Source organism: Callospermophilus lateralis, chromosome 6, assembly GCF_048772815.1.
Source record: "Callospermophilus lateralis isolate mCalLat2 chromosome 6, mCalLat2.hap1, whole genome shotgun sequence".
In the NCBI taxonomy this organism is placed as follows: Eukaryota; Metazoa; Chordata; class Mammalia; order Rodentia; family Sciuridae; genus Callospermophilus; species Callospermophilus lateralis.
In genome coordinates, this window is record NC_135310.1 from 87,515,884 (window position 1) to 87,538,916 (window position 23,033).

Below are 23,033 nucleotides of genomic sequence, written 5' to 3' on the forward strand. Positions count from 1 at the left end.
AGCCTCCCAATTTTAAGCTCATTGAAAATAGGGTGTCTTTATCATCTTCAGATGTTTCCTGGCTGGTGTTTCTTCTGATCTAGCACATGAGAAAAAAGTTACATAGTTTTAGCTTTATTTAGATCCTTACTAACTTGGCTGTGTTTAAAATCTATTGCCAGCATAACAGTAATCACATAACAGCCTGTCTTTTCTCCACTTTTATCTTGACCATAAAATTGGCAAAGAGTTTAAAAATAAATAAGAAATCACAATGAAAATATCATCCTATAAAAGTGTCAGTAGATGTATATTTTTAAATATCTTTGTTTTATTCATTTATTTATTTATCTATTTATTTATTTTTTATGTGATGCTGAGGATCAAACCCAGTGCGCCATATGTACTAGGCAAGCACTCTAAGAACTCTACCACTGAGCTACAACACCAGCCCCATTAGATGTATATTTGCCTACCTAGAGGAATGATGGAGTCAACAGGATTCACAAAATGACTATGAGTGTTTATTAGCACTTACATTACCCTTTCCTTTCCTGTTTAGGGCCTAATCATCTGTTGTCTAAACTATAGTTGCCATCTACTTCTGTAGGGGTTTCAACCCAACTGAGCACCAGGATCAACTATGGTGGGCTTAATGTGTAGAGATCCTGGTTCCCACCCCAGAGCTACCGAATCAGAACCACCAAGGCTGAGGCCCAAACATAGCAATGCATTCATCCATCTACTCCTTCAACAGCACTGTGCTACGGGGTGGGGATATATCTTCCCTGAATGGAGATTTTTTCCTAAGTAGAAAGATATTTATCAAATAATCGCACATATAAGTATATAATTACAAACTATGATAAAGTCTGTGAATTAAACCTACAAGAATTAAGACATCTGGAGATGAGATGGGGAAAGAAGAGCCAGATCAGGTAGGGCCTTATGCAGGCCATAGTAAAACATATGAATTTTATTCTGAGAATAATGGAAAGTCTTTGGAGAGTTTTAACCTAGAGAATAACAAGATCCAACAAATGTTTAGATTCCTTTTACTGCTGAGTGAAGAATTGGCTGCGAGGGGGGAAAGTAAAAACTTAGAGAGAAGCAGCTCAGGACATGGCAACCAGGAAACAAAGAGAGAGCTCTGCTCACCAAGGACAAAATGCAAACCCCTAAGGCACACACCCAGTGATCTACTTCCTTCAGCTACAACCTACCTGCCTATGTTTACCACCAGTTAATCCATTTCAGTGGATTAACTCACTTATTAGCTCTTACGTTACCCTTTCCTTTCCTGTTTAGGGCATAAACATCTGTGGTCTAAACTATAGTTGCCATCTACTTCTGTAGGGGTTTTAACCCAACTGAGCAGCAGGATCAAATATGGTGAGCTTAATGTGTAGAGATCCTGGTTCCCACCCCAGAGCTACCGAATCATGTGTCTCATAATCTAAATATCTGAAGAATATTAAAGGGTAAACATTATGGGAATGGGTAATGGTCTGTATATAAGTAGGAAATGAGTGAGCTGTTAAGGAGAACTCCAAGGCCACCTGCTTGCACAGCTGGATGAATGCAGAATAAGTCAATAAGCTGGAAACCAGGGAAACAAAACTGGAGTGAGTTGGAGAAATGGAGGCAGAGAGATTCTTTTTAGAAGACTGGCTAGAAAGGGAGTATGACATCATTGTAGAGGTATATAAGGTCAAAGTGCTCTATTTCTGTTTGTTTATGTGAAAGACTTGAATATAATAGATTTTGTGGAATGATCTGGGAGAGAAAGGGATCCAGGTTGATGATCTAGGAGAAATAAGAGATTATTAGTACTGTAAATTTTGTGAGATAGCAGTAGAAGGGAGAAGCCAAGGCAGAGTAAAAGTATTGGTCTTACATATGAAGAATAACATCTTTTCTGTAGGAGAATAAGCATGAGATGGACACAGAGGCAGATAGGAGTTGAAGAAAGTCCCATCTGATGAGTTATGTTCCTCTGTGAAGCAGAGCGGGAGAGAATCTACCTGGGATGAGGAGGGAGGAACCAGAATTTCCTATAAGACAGACTTTTCCTGAGTCCCTCCTCAGAAAATATTGTAAATATTCTGTTGCTCATGAAGACTGAAACTAACCATCTGAAGAGCTGAAGTCATTCTATACCTGACAGTCAATCATAATGATAGGACTTGGGGGAAATGGAGCTACCTCAGATGTCAGACATGAACTATACAAGGCTCCAATGAGAAGGACAGTGGTCAGGCATCCAGTGGCACAGGCACACTCACTTTTAAAAAGTTTTCCCATTTGCTATTCAAGTACATTGCACCATACAAGAAAAAACACTGGCTTTCCCTGATGGAACAGTATTAACTAGAGACATACAAACAAAAATCACATAGCCCTCTCTTTTCCAAAGAATTAAGGTTTGTAAAAACATATAACATGACTACTCTGGCAAGCAAGGCTTGGAAAAAGCAGCAACATAGCCACAGCTTCATAGTTAAAGAGAAAGTTGTCCCTGCAGTAACAGAATTCTGTTTCTTATCCTTTACTCCTCAATTCATCCAGGGGAAGACTAATAATCCTTTTTAGCACCCCACTCTGGTACTGTCACCTCCAGTCAGCACCAGCAAGTTATAATATTCCAAAATTCCCTCTATGCCACTGCAAATTAAGCATCATATAGAACTATAAACATATCTTACACAAATGTCAAATTCTTGGTTTTGATGTGGTACTATAGTCATGAAGATATCACCATTGGGTATACTACATAAAAGATACCCAAGACCTCTCTGTATTGCCTTTGCAACTTCCTGTGAATCTATTCAAAATAAAGTTATTTTGAAGATTAATCTTTTTATGCCTTATATGACCAAGATTATATGGCTGGCTAAATGCTAGCTAATCTCTAATAATACAGTAATGGATAATGGTTACCAGATAACCTATGTGCTAAAACCCAAGTCTCCTAGTCTCACATGCTCACTCAGAAGGCATGGCTGCTGTGGCCAAGATCTGAGACACATAGGAACAATCTAATGTGTGGCAAGGTGATCCATATGACACCCTCAAACCAGACAACAGCATCTTTTCCATCAATGGATAGAGCAGGTTCTGATGACATCCAAATTCACACCAAAAAAAGTGATCATTTTAAAACAGCAATAGCTGTACATTTTAATTTTATAGGGCTGAAAGTATCAGGAAAACTAGCTTCTCACCCAAACCCTACTATAATACATTATGTGAATCTTACCATATCACCACCCTTCATTCAGATTCTTCCTCCATAAAATGAGGAGATGGACCTAATCTCTCCAGTTCTGAAACCCCACAGTATCTGCTGGGGTTTCCTTAGATCTTCAATGTTACTGATGATAATGACATACTTGGGTCTGATCCTAAAGTCTTCTAACTGATGCTAAAAAGATGAGGGATCGGGACAAGACATTTGAAAGTAAGGCACTCCTAAGGGTGGTTCCTAGAGAGAAAGAGCAACACAAGAATTCCTCACAAAAACTCACATCAGCCGGGTGCAATGGTACAGGCCTGTAATCCCAGCAACTCAGGAGTCTAAAGCAGGAGGATCACAAGTCCAAGGCCTCAGCAACTTAGCAAGACCCCATCACAAAATACAAAAAAAAAAATTTTAAAGGAGTTGGGGTATAGATCACTGGTAAAATGCCCACGGGCTCAATCCCCAGTATCAATAAAAAAAAAAAAAAGTCACAGGATTCTCAGAAATTAATATGCACACCATCAAAGAACTGGCAGTAATAGATCAAATGGCTCAATAAAGTCATAGGAATAATCTGCAATGAAAACTGTAAGGACAGTTTAAATTTTATGAGGAATTAGAACCATCAAGACAAGATCTGTCCTAACAACGATGTGGTCATTTGCAAAGGAAAAACAGCTCTGACAGTGAATACAAGTTGACTGCAATCTTTTTTAATTTTATAAATCAGAAAGTCCAGAAAATTAATCCAAAAGTCATATTCTCCACTGGCTGAAGTTCTCAAAATTAAAAATAAAATAAAATAAACATATTCTTACTAAATTGCAGAACAATACAGCATAGAATGAATATAAGTCAAAGAACATCACAAATGACAATAACTGATAGCAGGAGCTCAGGAGAAACTGTTCCTTCACTCCATTCTCACATTCTTTCAACCCACAAACATAAATGAGCTCCTATAACAGGTCAAATGCCATATCAGAATAAATATAAAAATTAATAAAACAAGACTCCTGTCTTCAAGGATCTCACAGTCTAATGAGTGAGACATATTTTTTTAAACTACACTGGTCACAATTTGAGAAAATAAAACAAATTTTGGAGTTGGTCGGTGGTCATGGTGGCATCACAATGTAAAGGTATTTGATACCACTGAACTGATTAAATGGCAAATCCAATGTTATGTGTATCTTTTCACAATATTTGTTAAATGAAAAAAAAAGACACTGATCAATAAGTGCTGTCAGAGTGCTGTCTCTAAAGGCTCTGAGGAATGGAGAACAAAGTATGACACTTTTACCAAGAAATCAGCATTCTAAAACCTATTCCTCTCTCCCTTTCTCACTGCACATGCAAGTAAGAAACTAGAGATCTTTCCCTGCAAAAAAAGCATTCTTATAAGCAGAGGCCAGCAACAGTATTTTGGAAGCCTCATCAACATTCCAGAGAAGATGCCACTGTTTTCTACCCTTCGTGCTTCCTGTTAAGTTGTCATCACAAGCCAGAGGGGTTACCAGATGCTATTTGCAGAGTGCTTCAGGGACAAGATTTGTCCAAACAAAGATGTGCTCATTTGCAAAGGAAAAACAGCTCCTGACAGTGAATATAAGTTGACCTTGTAAGCAACAGCAGGGCAGCAAGACTGGGAAAGATAAGGAGTATTCTGAAAAGCTTTGAAAAGTAGTAAGATCTTTGCAGCCCTCTACAACTAACTCTAGAGAAAGTAGATGCCACTGTTATGAGCAAAAGAACAATTCAATGAAAATTGTTTATTAATTACAAATAATTTGACACTCACAATTTATTATATAGTCCCCCAAAAGAGAAATTTCAAGCTTTGAATCTATTTGAGTTTTCTATTATGAGCATTCTATTTCTTGTCCCCGTTCTCAACACTGAAGATTAGGACAAAGGCTGAGAAACTTCAGTGACGGCTACAAGAGACTACAAGATTATCAGGCTTAATAGTTCCCAAGCTGGCTGTGTATCAGAAGCACCAGAGATGCTATTGTAAAAATATAGATTGTCCCAAAAATTCTCATTTAGTATGTCTAACATGCAGGGAGAGCTACTGAGCTAGTCACCTAGAGAGATAAAATAAATAGCTGAGAGTGTCACCACTAGGAAATTCAAATAAATCAGATAACCTGTCCCCAGTTCCATAGAGTGTCCATTACACAACAACGTCTCTCAATGGAATAAATACTAAAGACGCCTCACTCTCTGGTCATTTGTCAGTACTTCCCAAAATGTGGTCCAAAAAACAAATATAATTTCCTAGAATTTCCTTGATACAAAGTACTTAAAATTTGTCAAAATCAGAGACAGAAAGCAGAAAGGTGTTTGCCAGAGGTAGAACAAAGAGGGACATTGGGAGTGATTGTCTAATAGGTACAGAGTTTCAGATTTGCATGAGAAAAAGAGCTCTGGAGATGGATGGTGGTTATGGTTGCACAATAATATGAATATACTTAATTCCACTGAGCTATACACTTGGAAATGATTAAGACAGTGAACTTTATGTGTATTTTATTGCAACTTAAAAAACAGAGGAAAACTGCAACTATTTGGGAAAGACATCAATACCACCAAAAAGATAAAATGCCCAGAGAAGCACAGCAAAAAATTAAAAAAAAAAAAAAAAAAAAAACAAGCAAGGTCTAACTTTTAAAACCAGTTATCTTTGCATAGTGTATTTGCACATTAATTCAAATCAGAACACATTTCCCCACTTAACCTAGAATGTAGCTAAAGTAATACAGCCCCATAAAACATACTTCAATGCTAAAATGTCACAGCTAAAAATAAACCTCTTCCCTTTCAGGGGAGGCTTGGTGTTCAATGAAGCTGAGGGAGAAATGCCAGAAGAGAACTGAGCAATCAAAGTGTGGGAGAGATAGAAGAGACGGCGATTCTTCTAAAAAGAAGTACAGGGCCGGGGCCATAGCTCAGTGGTAAAGCGCTTGCCTCGTACATGTGAATCACTTGGTTCAATCCTCAGCAGCAGATAAAAAGAAATAATAGCCTTTGAGGGGTGGGGTTGTGGCTCAGCAGTACAACGCTCATCTAGCACATGCAAGGCACTAGGTTCAATTCTCAGTACCACAAAAAAATAAATAAACTAAAGGTAGTGTATCCAAGTACAACTAAAAAATATATATTTTAAAAAAGCATTGTAAAAAAATCATAGGTTCATTAATATATAAACTATCCTTGTCCTTCCTCCATATACCACACAATGAAAGACATAAAAAAACAAGAGTAAAACCTAGATCAAAATAAGTACTCATCATTTCATAATTCATCATTAAAAATACTGAAGGTGAAAGCAATATATGAAGGTCAAATGCAATTTAAGTTATTCCAGAAAGGTTAACAGTAAAATAAATGACACATTATCTTAATCTTCTACAATTAACTTGTTATAATTGGATAAAAGCCACGGAGTCCATCAAATGTGTTTCACTAAAGGACCCTTTTATGACCTAAAAGAAAGTGTATTTAAAGAAAGCCACTTTCTGATTATCCACACAGTCCCTATGAATCAAATAATCTGATAAGTCCTGTATTTTTAATACGTTGGCCTTCAGTGGTGATGCTAACATCATTGCATACCTTTTCTACAGACAATGGGATTTCAAAATATTGTACTGAAAATAAGTTTCCCCTCACTGAGTTTTATACTGAGAATGGTCACTGCCTCAGGAAAGTAAAAACGTAATCTATGATGGTGGACTATTTTATAATAAATATATTTCCTCCATAGCCATTATTCACTGCTAAAAAGAAAAGCTGATAATAAGCAATATATAGTCCTTAGTGATGCTCAGGAGTCAACGGAGGACAAAAACCAGAGATGAAGATGGTCTGGGTGGCATTTCCAAATATTTCTTTGACTCTACTGACCCCTGGTGGTCATTAAAAAGTTTTTTTAAGGGTGGCTTGGTTTTTTTGTTCTTTGGGGGTTTTTTGTTTGTTTGTTTGTTTTATTTTTCATAGTTGTGGGACACAAGTTAATATTTCATCAACAGTAAGAAGTACATGATCAATATGCTTGCCTTCAAAAGGAAACAGATATTTAATAAAATGTAGAAAGGGGGACTGTATTGAGTTCAGGACATTTAATAACTGTTGACTGCTGCTTATATGTAAACCACTGTGCTAGGTCCCAGGAATGGAGGGGTGAACAACAGTAGCTACCCTTATAAAGAGCACAGTCTATTAGGGACCACCAACTAAAAGGACATGAATGCAACGAGAGGGGCACAGAATGCTAGGGGAATGTTTGGAGGGGTTTGGCCACATTAGAGAATGCCTGTAAAAGCAAGTAGCTAGAATACCAGGATAAAAAAAATAGCATCCCAGGCAGAGGGAATGGAAGGAGGAAAAGCTCTAGGATGAGACAGACTGTGAGTTCAAGAGATATAAAGAATATAACATTCTAGGGCTGGGAATGTGGCTTAAGTGGTAGCATGCTCATCTAGCATGTGTGAGGCACTGGGTTCAATTCTCAGCACCACATAAATGTAAAATAAAGATATTGTGTCCACCTAAAAACTAAAAAATAAATATTTTTAAAAAAGGATATAGTATTCTAAAGCACAGAGCTTAAGGTAAGGTGAAAGTTAAGACCAAAGAGGTGAGAAAAGGTTAGATCTTGTGAATATTTTTTAAATTTGTTAAGCAACTAAATTTCCTTAAAGGCATTTTTCCCCCTACCAAAACAATATGAGAGTTCAAGTCCATAACTGCTACATAAGAAATTTTGTTGATCTTTGAACAGAAAGATCTCTCCCACAAATTTCCTCCACTCTTACCCTTCTCGTCTCTGGTCCTTATTCTGTCTACCACTTATTAAACAAATTAATCACTTAGGACCTTTCCTCCAGCTAAAACTGCCCTTGTTGTTCACTGTGCAGAGGTGGTTTCTGAATGGACCAGCAAAGGACATGCTGACCCAAGGGCAGCCCATCAGGAGACAGCCAGCCATTCAAAAAGAGGTTTGCTTCTGACGCTCTGGGCCAGTGTAACCAGCCCCATTCATATCTAGATGAGAACATCTCAAAGGTTGGTGGAAAAGTGAAAAAAAAATGAAGGACCATAAGGCGGGAAAACAGTGAGCCCCAAAAGCACTGGCACTCATCTTTATAATAAACACTCTTTATCACCAAGGTAGCTCAACCACCTTATGGAATCCTTTGCTATTATTACAGTGCCTTGTATGCCTTGTATTCTTTTTTTTTTTTACGAGAGAGAGAGAGAGAGAGAGAGAATTTTTTAATATTTATTTTTTAGTTTTCGGCGGACACAACATCTTTGTTTGTATGTGGTACTGAGGATCGAACCCAGGCAGCATGCATGCCAGGCGAGCGCGCTACCACTTGAGCCACATCCCCAGCCCCAGTGCCTTGTATTCTTCTGTCACCCTTGTGACATTGAATAATTTTATTCATATCACCACAGCTATGATATTTGAAAATAGATATCACATTTTTAGCTTTCTTATATTCATCAGAGCACTATAATCCCTCAACACACATTGGACGGATGGACGGACGGACGGACGGATGGATGGATGGATGGATGGATAAACAACTGACTCATGGAGAACTGAAAATAAAATCCAAACTCCTTAAAATTTATAGTATGCTTCCTCTTCTCCAATTTCCATCATTCTCTATATGCTCCAGTAATGCTAAACTTCTCCCGAATCTCTTCCATTTTCCCTGCCTCTACACAAATCCTTCCCTCTCCCCTTAGTCTCACAGATGCGAACACTTTCCTCCTTCTCTACAAGCTCAAGTGTCTAGTCTCTATGCTTCCTCACTTTGCATCTGCCTCCCCACCCCCACCCCCACCCTCACCCCATACCACAACCTCTCCACAGGCCAAGTGTGCTCTTCAGCTTTAGGAAGCTAAAAGAGTTGAAGAATTCTTGGTTTGCTGTTTTTAGCATGTGGCCCCACACAGTGTCAACTATGGGAGAAAAGGAAAAAAAAATAAAGAATTTTGTTCCTCAGTTTAAGAAAAGAACTGAGTCTACAGAATACTTATATATTATATATCTATAGATTGTGGACATTATGAAGTTTATTGCTCTAATATACAGAACTTAAGAATCCTTTTTGATATTTGTTTTTTAATTATAGTTGGACACAATACTTTTACTTTTATTTATTCATTTTTATGTAGTGCTGAGGATCAAACCAGGGCTTCACATGTGCTAAGCGAGCACTCTACCGCTGAGCCACAACCCAGACGGAGAGCTTGAGAATCTTAAAGCAATAAAATGAATAGAAAGCAGCCTTTTACTCCAAACTGAACTAAAGATCATATGAGAAGTCAAACAACTCGTGCTTACTAGCTGAGCGTATCTGGGAAGTTCCTCTATGTGGCTGGGCCAAGATATTCTCATTATAAAATGGGCACAATCATGCCCACCTTACAGAATTACACAGTATGCAGAATAAATACGAGAACATATCTAAAATACCTTGGCTGTGCCTGGCCAACCTTCTTAAAACTCATTATAATTACAAGACACTACAGAGAAGACAAGCTGATAAAACCAAAGAATATGAAGGCCCAGTGTTTACATTATAAGCAACACCTGAACACCAGCCCTTCTCTCTCTGTAAAACAGTGCCCCCATGTCTTCTCTAATTTTGTACTTGTCTAACATTTTGTTCTGGCTATTACTTAGCTATATTATAAATAAGTAAAATAACTTAAGACCTCAGATGCTAATCCTACAATCATGCTGTGTGTTTGTGTGTGTGTGTGTGTGTGTGTGTGTATGTGTGTGTATGTGTGTTCCTGGGGATTGAATCCAGGACCTGTGCATGCTAGGAAAGCACTTGACCAACTGAGCTATATCCCCATCCCCAATCATGCTTTTAATAATTACCCATAACATTTTTCTCTACAAGTTTGAAACTTCTTATAACATGGCCTCCAATATTCTTTAAAACCATATTGTGCACTCAATAGAACTTCTGCTAAATTAAAAAGGATAAAATTGGTAAACACATCATGTAAACGTCCATAAATATGAAGTCTGGCTATCAAGCAAGTATCAAAAGCCCCATTATGGAATAAAAAAGACATGGAATACATACACAAAAGAGTTTTATTCAGCCAGAATGAGAAATAGAATTATGTCATTTGCAGGAAAATGGATTATCTTGAACAAAATACACCAAACTCAGAAAGTCAAGGTTGTACGTTTTGTCTTATGTGGAAATAAGAGAGGAAAAAGGAAAAGAAAGGTGAGGCATATCATGAAAATAGAAGGGAGATCAACAGAGTAGAGGAAATGGACCAGCGGGAGGGAGGAGAAGAAGGAAAGAGGAAATACTGGGGAATGATATTGGTCAAATTACGTCATTATACTGTGTGCACAAATGAGTATGTAACAATCCCACTATTGTTTAAAATTATAATGTACCAATAAAAAAATATGGAAAAAAGACCAAAAAAAAGTTTTTAAATGTTCATGGTGAGAGGGGGAAAAAAGAGTCCTATTATGACCCTAACACAGTCCTCTTTCATATAGGTCAGTTCCCACAACTGAGTCGTACACGAGACTCCAAACTACAGTGCATCAAGCAAGCTGTAATTTCATGCAGATCATTTTACATATCACCTAGTTTTTACATAAAGAAAAACTGATAATATATTTTCTTTATTTGACATAAGGAAAAACACATATTTGTCGGTTATAAAATATTCATATTATAAAAAAATAAGTATCAACTATGCACTTAATGACCAATTTACATCCCATTACTTTTAATTTTTTATTTTAATTATGGTAAATTATACATAACGTAAAATTTCCCATCTTAGCCATTTTTAAGTGTACTGTTTAAATATGTTCACATTTCTGTGCAGCAAATCTCCAGAACTTTGCATTTTAGAAAACTGAAACTCTACCATGAAACAACCCCCAGTTACCCCTTCACCCCCCCACCCCCCCGCCCGGAAATCACTATTCTACTTTCTGTTTCTATGATTTTGACTGCTCTAAATGTCACACAGCATTTGTTCTTTTGTGACTGGTTTGTTTCACTCAAAATAATTTCTTCAAGGTTCATCAGGTGTCAGAGTGGCCTTCCTTTTTAAGGGTTAAGAAGAGCCCATTATTTTTAAATAGAGCAAATAAGAACATAATTTTGAAGAAAGAATTAAGAATACTAGGGGATGGGGATGTGGCTCAGTGGTAGAGTGCTCGCCTAGCACAAGCGAGGCCCTGGGTTCGATCCTCAGAACCACACACACACAAAAAAAAATTAATTAAATAAAGGTATTTTTAAAAAGAATTAAGAATACTAAATATTTTAATTGAAATTTCAAAAACTAAGCTAAGCTCTTTCCCTGGGTTGCTTCTTTGGGGAATGGAAATTCCTAGAAATAGAATCACAATTCTAAGATATGATAAAAAATCATGTATTTCCATTTGTTTACTGAGGTTCCTCTTATCAATAACAAGTTTGCCTGGAGGTAGGTTATCTGTTAGGTAAACCATATAAAATTGCTGCTATTAGGCACTTTTGACCTTAAAAAAAAAAAGGATAATTTCATGTCCAAACTGATAATTTATCATTTTTCTTTTAAACTCATCTAAAAGATACTGCTTTGAATGTGAAGAAAGGTGTACTACCTCTTACATCTACTAATCAGGGCCCAGATTCAAGGTATTTTTACCATGATGTTGTGGTTATGGAATTATAGGGTTAATTTGGAGCACAGGCTTTTGGCTCCAGGCTTCCTGGCAAATTGGTAAACTCCCTCAAACTTTGTTTTCCTCATCTAGAAATTGAGTTTAATAAAATCTGATTTCAGAATTATTAATTAATGATTGTGATAATACAAATTAAAAGTGGGGCACACCTGGAGTTGTAACTCAGTTGTAATGCACTTGCCTAGCATGTTTGAGACTCTGAATTCCATCCCCAACACCAAATAATGATACCTAAAATTGAGGCACCTATTAAATACTGGGTACTCTTATCTTACCTCAGATCTTAGGCTAATGAGTGATTACTCTTTCTAATACTGTAACTTTCAGTGGTACAGGAGGAGGGTATTTCCCTCACAGGAAACTTTGGCAATGACTAGAGATATTTTTGTTTCACAACTCAGGGGAGAGGAAGCTGCTACTGGCATCTAGTAGGTAAAGGCCACACATGCAACTCAATGTCCTACAGTTCATAGGACAGTGCCCACAAGAAAGAATTTTTGTCCAAACATCAGTAGTGAGAAGCCCTGTACTAATAGAATTATTGTTTACAGCTCTTACTCATAAATATATATATTTTAAATTTCCAAAGAAAAATGGGGAAACACTGAATGGACCTTCAAGTATCATACAGTGATGCACAGAGAAAACCTGAGGCAGAGAGATGAAGGCATTTTAATGCCCCTGCCCTGATAGATCTCAGGGCTACACAAGTTGGCAGCAAATAAAGGAAATAGGTGAAGGCACTGGGGAGAGAGAAGGTTTAAGAAACAGAGGTCAACATGACTGTTTAAAGTCATTATTTCTTAAAACAAAGACCAAGGGTTAGTTCAATCACTTGCCAGGAACTGTTCTGAGACATAAAATTTGCCAAGTAAATAGCTACGTAGTCATTTCTTAGTTCTAAAATACTCAATGCATATAATAAGTAAGCAAACACTTATTTAATCAGTTTTATACCCAAATGCTAAAAGGTTTTAGCTTTCAAACATTTTATTATAGAAAAAAGATAACAATGATTAAAATGTTTTGATGATAGCTAACCCACTGATAAACATGGTAAATTAAAAATAAACCACTTATATTGTCTTGATGGTCATATTAATTTTTTTCCTATTTGTTAAATAAGTGACTTGGGATATACTTTCCCACCTGAATGATTTAAATCATTTGAATATCCCCCAAAAACACACTTATACTTACATTCACTTGAACTTGAATGGACCAGTCACCAAGGATTGGATGTGAAGATACTTGAAAAGTTTTGGAAATGACTCCAAGCTCACTTTGTTGTGACAACCACTGTTGGATCAAATTGGATTTGGGGTCCTAAAACAAAAACCACACATGTTAACTATATAAAGGTTGCCCCTGTACACATGTATCCTATTAGGTTAGGAATGATGTTTGTAGAACCCTGAGACACATCCAGAACATTCCCCAAAATAAGACACTAAGATAGGTTTGGGGAAATGTCACGTCTATACTACTAAAGAAAACAAATCAAAATTTTTTTCTTCTATTTCCCCCGAGAACATCTTGATTCTGCTCCAACTTTTAATTCCTGGCACCATGTTTCCTTCTACAATATGGACATCACTAAACTTAAGGTGGTGCCAAAAGAAAAATCTACTGGAAAAATAACAGGCCCCAATTATTAGAGTCCCACTATGTCAGGCACTCTGCCTTGTCTCAAATAATTCTAATTCTGCAGGACTGCATTGTCTTCACCTACTAGTTAAGAAAACTGACGCCTGGCCCAATATTCTAGCACCAACACATGATAGAATTGAGGATTCAAATCCAGGTCTCTTTCAATTCAACCACAGCATATCAGAGAGATGTTTAACTAAGGACACAGATGAAAATCACTTGAGTCTTCCTGTAATCTCCCAGACAGTATCTCTTCATGGAGTACTCACCCCAGGCACTCCAGCAGCTACCCCAGATTCCTCTCACATTCCCAGCCCCATCAATTCTATCTCATTCCCTCCTCCCTCCCTCTCTCTCTCTCTCTCTCTCTCTCTCTCTCTCTCTCTCTCTCTCTCTCTCTCATTTTCATCCTCACAGTCCACCACCATATCCTGTTTTCTAACAACTGCAACTAATCTCCTCCCTCCCGTCTGCCCCCTCTGATACAGCTTCCCCACTGTACAGTGTGATCCATCTGAAACATAGATCTGAGAATGAGGTACATGGTTGGAATGTTCAGCATAGTTCTTGGCATGTAGCAAGCAATGAATAAACACTGGAATGATCATTCTAATAGACTAGTGGATACTGATGGCTTTAGTCTACAGAATGGACTCTCTGCGCTTTTGCATGGTTTACAAGGCCCTTAGCAATCTGTCCCCATCTACATTTCTACACGCATCTTCTTCCAAACAGAGAGATTTGTTTGCAGTTCACCAGGAAGTCCACACATCTAGACCTCTACAGTTGCTACATGGAATGTTCTTCCTTCTTTGATCACTAGTGAAATGACTTCCAGCTTCTTACCCTCCATATACACCTCCAACAGGCAAAAATGACTATGTGGGCACCAGTGAACCTTCAATACCTCTGGAGTTTACTTCTCTTGAGTGTATCTTACTAGTAGAGGCAGTTAAAAAAAAAAAAAAACAATGTTTATTGTATATATTTTATTTTACAAAAAATATTTTTGTTCTCAACTAGATTTGAACTCCTGACAGCAGGGAGCAAATGTTTTCTCTGATTCTTATTCTCTGTCCTTTGATTAAAATTAACGAGCTGGCTCTGTTATTAGAAACCAGAAGAAACCTCTCTGCCAGAGTAGGGAGATGAAAGTTAGGGTAAGCACAGTGCTGAGAACTGAGTAGGCAGCAGTTTAATCAATTGGGAATCAAGCAGTAAGCTAGAAACTAATTGTTAAAACCAGTGACCAAAGGCAGATCAAGAAGAAGCAGGTCACTGTACCCTTGGCCAACTCCTGAGACAAGTATTGTAACTGGCACCTGGCTCTACTGGGCCTGCCACAGCATGAGGCATGGGAAAGCTGTGCACTTTAAAGGCCCAGGAAGAAATATAAATAGCTAATAAATATGTGCTGTCTAGTAATTAAGGGAATGAAAATGAAAACAATAAAGTACTATTTTTCTTTTTGCAGACTGACAAAGACTTTAAAAATGAACAATAATTCTCAATGTTACTTAAAGGGGAGGGGAGGGAACACCCATATTCTGCTAATGTCTTATTATGGTGAAGGTGTCATGTCCCTCTAAACAGAGGACATCATGAACTGACATCTTTAGTGACTTTGCACCTGGAAGATCTCGGTGCATGAGACAATCCCTCTAGTTTCCCAAGCCCATCTTGGACCTACATCTAACCCTCACCAGACATAGGCCATATAGAACCACCAGAAATGATTACCGAACACAGCGGATTTGAACAGGCCATGCATGGCACCATCATAGCAGAGTCCAGCATTTGTGCCTGGTTAGCTCCTGCTGTACCCACACAGGAGACCACTTAAAGTTGAACAGTGCCCCCTGTGTTGCCACAACAGCTGTGTGCCAGAGACACTGGAACGGTGGCCCTTCAAGTCACCTTTGGATGACTTTGGATCTCCATCAGCTGCCTCAGCACAGCACAATACCTGCTGCCTGCACCAGACTGTCTCAAGCAGTAAATTCTGTGACTGGAGAATATGTCTGCAAGGACTGTTTCTGGAATGCAGGATTATATGCAAGGTATGTGTCTGTTTGGCATATAAAATCAGAGAAGTCAAATAACTCAGGATTTGATGGCCCCCTCACCTGACCAGAGCTATGGTTCTGAGGTTGCCATAGCTACTGCAGAGGGTCAGGGCACAGCCAGAGGATGTATTCCTAACCAAATATACCTGTTCCCACACAAGATTGCTCACCTATACCAGGAGTAACAACTTCTTAAAGAGAAAGTTCAGGGTAGAAGCCAGCCAAGCTGGCTGCCTTCACAGTGTCAGAGACCCTTATGTCTATAACATTAGGCCAAACTGACAGAGGATGTTCAAGTTAAGGCATGTTACTCATTGTCAAAAAGCCTCTGAAGCCCCCTTTGTTTCCTGAGGCCAATGACTGGGGCAGGCAAAATGAATAACACCAGCAATCTCCACAAAAAAACACTGAAGGTCCCTGAATAGGCAGTGATGGTCCCTATCTTAGTTAGGTCTGACAGCCATTCTTGGTTGGGTAAAATAATTCCCAAAAAGTCAGCTTGCTGACTTGCAGGAGTGCTTCTGCGCATCAGCCTACAGGTGGTATTGCTAGGAGTATAATAACCGACCTTGTCAGGGGCTCAGATTCACAAATTGCAACTTTTTTCTTGGAATTTTTGCCCAGAAACCAATTATTCTACACTAAAAAAAAAAATACAGAAAACATCACAAGGTCCTGTCCCAAGTGACTGCTTTCAGCAGAAGGAATACAACAGGGTAGGCATTTATATCAATGCCTAAATTGATATAAATGCCTAAATTCCTGTCCCCTGGGTAAAAGGGTCACACTCTAGCCAGGCCAGTAGGATCCCTTAGAACTAGAGTATGTTAGTCAGCTTTTTGTCACTGTGACCAAAAATACCTGACAAGAACAACTTAGAGGAAGAATAGTTTATCTGGGCTCATAGTTTCAGAGGTTCAGTCCATGGTGAGCCAACCCCATATCTCTGTGCCTGACAGGAGGCAGAGCATCATGGCAGAAGGTCATCCAAAGAAAAGCTGCTCAGCTCATGACAGCCAGAAAGCAGATAGAGAAAGTGAGGTGCCAGGGACAAGACGTAATCCCTAAGGGCACTTCCCCAGTGACCTACTTCCTCCCACCATGCTACGGTTACCTCCTTGAAGTCCATTTAAATTACTAATCCATCAAACCCACGGATGAAGTCATAATTTAACCATTGCACCTTTGAACATTGCCACATTACCTAATGCACAAGCTTTTAGGGGAGGACAGATCCTAGAGCTAACACAGAGCTAACAGAGGAAGGTCTCGCTAGGAAAGCCAAATGTGAGGGGCCTGGTCCAAAATTGAACAGAAGAGTCCAAAGAATCTACAGATCTAAGGTTTCAAAGACAGATTCTAGAGTGGAGAGACAGAACCACAAAAAATGCAGGGGCCAGTTCTGGGGGTGTAGTTCAAAGGCACGGCAATAACTGAGCACGTGTGAGGCCCCAAGTTCATTCCCCAGTACCACAAAATATAAAAATAAAATGGAAAGGAAGGAAGGACAAAAGGAAAAAGAGGACAGCTGTCCAGAATCAGCAGTGGTAGTTCTGATTTAAGGCCTAGAACAAGCTATTTTTCTGGTGCTGTCTTTTTTTCTGCCTGAGGTAGATGGACAGAAACAGCTGAAAACACCCAGAGAGCTGTTTAGCACTCACCTCTGAACCATCCTTTTACATCAATAGCAAGTCCTCAGGGTACGTGAATTATGACAGATGGGATGAACGGAGTCAGTTCCACCCTGCTCAGAGCCCAGAACTTAGAAAAGCTATTCACAGTATCAACATGCTTTATGGACATCTCTGTACCTAGCTAGCAAAGGCAGAAATTCACAGAACTGAAGACTCAAAATTTTGATTTCATATTTCAATTCAAGAAATATGCACTGGGCACCATGACAACCGACATGATTTTTGCTACAGACATATCTTGGCTTGAATTTTATTTATATACTTGCTCTTTTGGTTGGTGGTGGTGGTGGTTTTAATTTGTAAAAAGAAAAAACTAAAAAGAATCGGAAAATACCAAACTAAAAAGCCTGGGTTTGTGGCTGGGGTTGTGGCTCAGCGGTACAGCACTCACCTAGCACATGCGAGATCCTGAGTTCAATCTTCAGCACCACATAAAAATAAATAAATAAATAAAGGTATTTTGTTCAACTACAACTAAAAAATAAATGTGTAAAAAATTAAAAGCCAGGCTGGGGATGTGGCTCAAGCGGTAGCGCGCTCGCCTGGCATGCGTGCAGCCCGGGTTCGATCCTCAGCACCACATACAAACAAAGATGTTGTGTCCACCGAAAACTAAAAAATAAATATTAAAATTCTCTCTCTCTCTCTCTCTCTCTCTCTCTCTCTCTCTCTCTCTCTCTCTAAAAAATAAATAAATAAATAAATAAATAAAAATAAATAAAAAGCCTGGGTTTATCTTCCACCCTGTTATTTATTAAAACATTTAGAGAGTGACCAATGTCACAGGACTGAGGGACTCCCAAAACCCACGATTTTAAAATCAGGAGCTTCCCAGGCCAACTGGAATAAGCTGTTCACGTGATGGTCAAACGTCTAGCGTGTTCCTCCACTTAAATGTAGAAAACCAAGCCCAGCTGGACCTCAGTTTCACTCTCAAAGGGGAAACACCCAATCTGCCAGCCGTGCTACCCCCTGATATCAGAGTGCTCAAGCAGCAGATACCAAATAAATTCTCTCAAAAAGGGTTTTGGGCTGGGGATATAGCTCAGTTGGTAGGGTGCTTGCCTTGCATGTACAAAGCCTGGGTTCCATCTTCAGCACCATAAAAAAAAAAAAAGGTTCTTATTATAATAATAACAGCTAATCACTGGTGATCATGTACTAGGCCCCAGCCACGGTTCTAAATGGTTCACTCGAATTAGCTCATTTAATCCTCCCAAAACATCATGAAGTATTATTACTACACATTTTATAGACAGGGAAACAGAGGCTCAGAGAAGTTCATTTTCTCAAGGTCACACACTAACATCTATTCTTTTACAGTTGACGGTAAGCTTTTAAGATGTTAAGTCAGATCATGTCATGCCTCTCCTTGAATTAATTCTCCAGTGAATTCTCATTTCACTCAATGTAAAATCCAAAGTCCATATGATGGCCAAAAACACCCCACATGGGCCCAACCCCCAACCCACTAATTGTGTCTGATCTCATCTCATAATACTCATCCCCTCACTCCCTGGGCTCCAGTGCATCACCAGTTCTTTCAATGTGCTAAATAAGCTCCTACCTCAGGGCCTTTGCACATATTGTTCCCTCAGTTTGTATGTGCTCATTCTTTTATTTCCTTTGTATAGGCTCATGGTTTTTATTTTCCTTTCCTTTTATTTCCTCTGCTCTAATAGTCTCCATTGACAACTTTATGGGAAAATAGCAAACACAAACTAATTTGCTCTCCTCTCTCCCAAACACACACACAGGAATACCTACATATCTCTGGTGTGTGTGTGTGTGTGTGTGTGTGTGTATACACAACACACATATATATGTATTTATATTACATATAAATAGCATTTAAGTGTATGTATAAATTATATATACATATAAACATACATATATATGTATATGATACATATATGTAAATACCATATATATGTATATATTTATATATGCTATTCACTATCTGTTTCTTCACTACCCATAAACTTGATACAATACCAAGAATAAACTTGACTTGGGGCTGGAGTTGTGGCTCAGTGGTAGAGCACTTGCCTTAAAAGTGTGAGGCACTGGGTTCGATCCTAGCACCTCTTAAAAACAAATAAAGGCATTGAGTCCATACAGAACTAAGAAAAAAAAAATACTTAAAAAAGAATAAACTTGACTTGATGTGAGCAGGGACTTAATCTGTTCTCTTCACTGCCCTGTGTCAGTACCTAGAATACAGAAGTCCATTAAATGCGTGACAAATGAAAAAAAAAAATCAATGAAGAAGCCAGGACTCGAACCGAAACAGGCTGACTTTGAAGCCTGAGCCTGAACCCAGGCCTCTACCACCTCCCTTCCTAGACAGAGGATTCCCATCTTGAGAACAAAGCTTACCTTAGGTGAGATTCTAAGATATTACAGTGTCAGTCACATGAGCAGAACTGGCTGGGGATGTAGCTCTCTGGTAGAGGTTTGCCTAGCATGCACAAGGCCCTGGGTTCCATCCGCAGCACCACAAAATAGTCATGTACCAAATCCTAAATCATTGCTGAACATGAACAGAACTTCAAGAGAGCTTTGGTAAGGTGGTTTGAACTCCTTGCTTTACTTCTGTTTGCCACTTACCTTAATTAGAATGTTCAAAGAGGTTTTATAAGGCTTGAAATCCGAGAAGAGTGTAACAACCCGAAACTTCACTTCTTGCTTTGGCTTATAGAGCATCTTGTCTGTTTGAATAAAGACAGATATTCTCTTGGTCTCAAATGATAAGCGCGTACTATCAGAGAATAAAATCTCATTCTGGGCATGTCCAGTTACACGTAGCTCATAAATCTCCTCTGCACTGTTCAAAGGTAGCTGTGGTGGGGAATAGATAAGATATATCAAGGTCTCATTTTTTCCCTGAAAAATGTCTTAATTATAATCTAGGATAGAAAATTTAAATATACAGTATTATCAGAAGTAAATGCAATGTTGAACAATTTGCCCCTCCTGGGCACCAAACAATTTGTTTTCCTCTTTTAACATCTGATAGTTTGCTCTCCGAATATATCACAGGGTTTCAGGAAGAGAAGACACACACCCCACATTTTGCTCCCTCTCAGCAGCAGTCACTTTGCTGCTTCCAACTCCACTAGCAAATTATCCTCCTCCTCAGTTATTAGGGGTCAGAATCCCTCAATATCAACATCCCCAACGTCCTTTCTGTGCTTGCCCTATTTGAGACAGTCCACCCATGAAAGGCACATTTGCATTGTCTTCCTGCATCTTGTTCATCAAGTGTCAGTCTCAGTAAGGATGATGGTGCTGCTAATTGCATTACTATTATTAATAACAGAAACCCTACCTTCTATCATTAACAGACGAGAAACCATACTAAACAGTTTACTATATCATTCTACTTCAATCCTTTAGTAGATGCTTAGACTAAAACCATTCCACAAACAAGGAAACTAGGGCTTAGAGGAGCTAAAGAGGTTACCCCAGGTCACTAGCCCAGACACTAATCCAACATGAGCTATACTACTCTAAAAAGAACCTCAGGAAGCTAATACAAGAGGATCACAAGTTCAAAGACAGCTTAGGCAACCTAGTGAGATCCCATCTCAAAAAATAAAGAGCGAAGGGATGTAGCTCAGTGGTAGAGCACCTCTTGGTTCAAATATCCAGTACCAAAAAAAAAAAAAAAGGAAAAGAAAACTTCATGTAGTAACTTTAAAATATGTTCAAGAGTTTCTAACCTTTCTCCCTTCAAAAGGTGGAGCCTAGGGCTCAGGATGTAGCTTAGTGATATAGAGCCTATCTAGGATGAGCAGAGCCCTGGATTCAATCCACAATACAGGAAAAAAAAATGTGAGACTTATTCTCCAGAGTTCACTATAAAATTCTTTAAGGTTTTTTGTACATTTGAAAATTTCATAATAAAATGTTACCAAAAAAAAAAAAAAATAGGGGCTGGGATTGTGGCTAAGCGGTAGAGCGCTCGCCTCGCACGGGCAGGACCCAGGTTCAATTCTCAGAACCACATAAAAATAAAGGCATTGTGTTGTGTCCATCTACAAAAAAGATTCTCTCTCTCTCTCTCTCTCTCTCTCTCTCTCTCTCTCTCTCAAAAATAATAATAATAATAATAATAATAATAATAATGCTTTCAAGTAAGCTCTGGTACTAATTTTTGCTTTTTTTCAATACATAAATATGTATTGAGCATCTCCTATGTACCAGGTTGTCCTCGGCATTGGAATACAACTTGAACCAAAGGCCCGTGCCCTCGAGGAATTGAGAGTCTAGTCTTGCATTCTTATATTCTATTTTCTGAAGTGATATTTCAGTCTTCTGATTATTTTAATCAGATTCCTTAATACTAAAAGCAAGAAAATATACATGCCCGGAACCAGCATATAATATGCTTTTAACTGGCACAGATTTATAAATATTTCTTATGCAAAAATGAGATACTTGAGCCAGGCATGCCATGCAAACCTGTAATCCCAGTGGCACAGGAGGCTGATGGAGGAGGATTGCAAGTTCAGTTTCAATTGCAATCCTCAGCAACTTCGCAAGACCCTTAGCAACTCAGAGAGACCCTTTCTCAAAATAAAATAAAAGACTAGGGATGCAACTCAGTAGTAAATCACCTCTGTGTTCAGTCCTCAGTACAAAAAAAAAGATATTTGATGGCATTGCTCTTTATAATTTGAGTATAGTTTGATTATTTTAGTGGCACAGAGCCCCAGAACAGATGGTAGATTAAATACTAATGTTAAATTAATGATTCAGAAGTGCAGAGGCTTCTTAACCACAAGGAAGCCAAAGAGTCAGAGAATTAGAATTAACACAAATGTGCCCCCAAAACATTTTCCTGTGCTCCCTTCTCCCTCCTCCTTCAGGGAGCTGACACTGACTCCAAGGGAGATGTTACTGCCCATCTTTTTGCTCCTTTTGGCTATCTTAACTAGTTTAATTTTTCAGTTTTCGCCCATTATAAACCCCACTTGGTCATACACAAGACTTAGGTAATTTGGCAGCCTCAAAGACTAAGTGCTAATCCCAGTGCTAGAAAGTCAGAATTATGACATGGGCCTTGGCACATGAATAGACTCTCTTTCTGCCAGACCTGGGATGGGTTGTAACCTGCTTTCCACAGTAGCCTGGACACCCTGGGGCACAGAAGTTCATGCATCTGTGCTGGTCAATTGCCTTCTGCTTTCTTGGGGCCACTTACTAAAAAAGGGTTTCCAGAATGGGTAATAGTGCAGTCCCCTGATAAAAAGACGTCCATATCTCTTATAAGGGAATCAGTATTTTCCCATGGATATTTGGGACTCCTGTTCCTTGACCCGAGGGAACAGAGCTGGAGGAAGGTAGAGAGAGGTTGCCAAAGTTGGAAACTGTATGGCAGCCAGACAAAGTGTAGGAGTTGACAGTATCAAGAAGCTCTTATTGATAAAATATCAGCCTCTGAGTTGAGTTGTTGATTCTCAATTATGCTAAGCCTATTCTGTGCATCCATAAATGCAATCTGTCTGAGTCAATGATAACTTTCTGCCCAGGGTACATAAGAAAAGCAAGCTCAAAAGATCCTTGGTGGACAGTAAATAAGCACAATTAATTCTAATCTGAGCTCTTTCACCTCCATTGACAGATTCATTGCACTAAGGAAATCTGAAATG

The 23,033-nt window shown here is 38.7% G+C and overlaps 1 protein-coding gene across 1 annotated transcript in view; it reads right to left on the reverse strand.

Moving 5' to 3' along the window:
* Positions 1-23,033, reverse strand: part of Cd109 (CD109 molecule) — a 128,189-nt gene that overhangs the window by 83,126 nt on the left and 22,030 nt on the right. Inside the window, exons 4-5 of the mRNA XM_076858494.2 lie at positions 19,987-20,217; positions 13,167-13,292 (exon numbers count right to left, since the gene is read on the reverse strand). Coding sequence (XP_076714609.1) covers positions 13,167-13,292; positions 19,987-20,217 — 357 coding nt within the window. The remainder of the gene's footprint in view (positions 1-13,166; positions 13,293-19,986; positions 20,218-23,033) is intronic.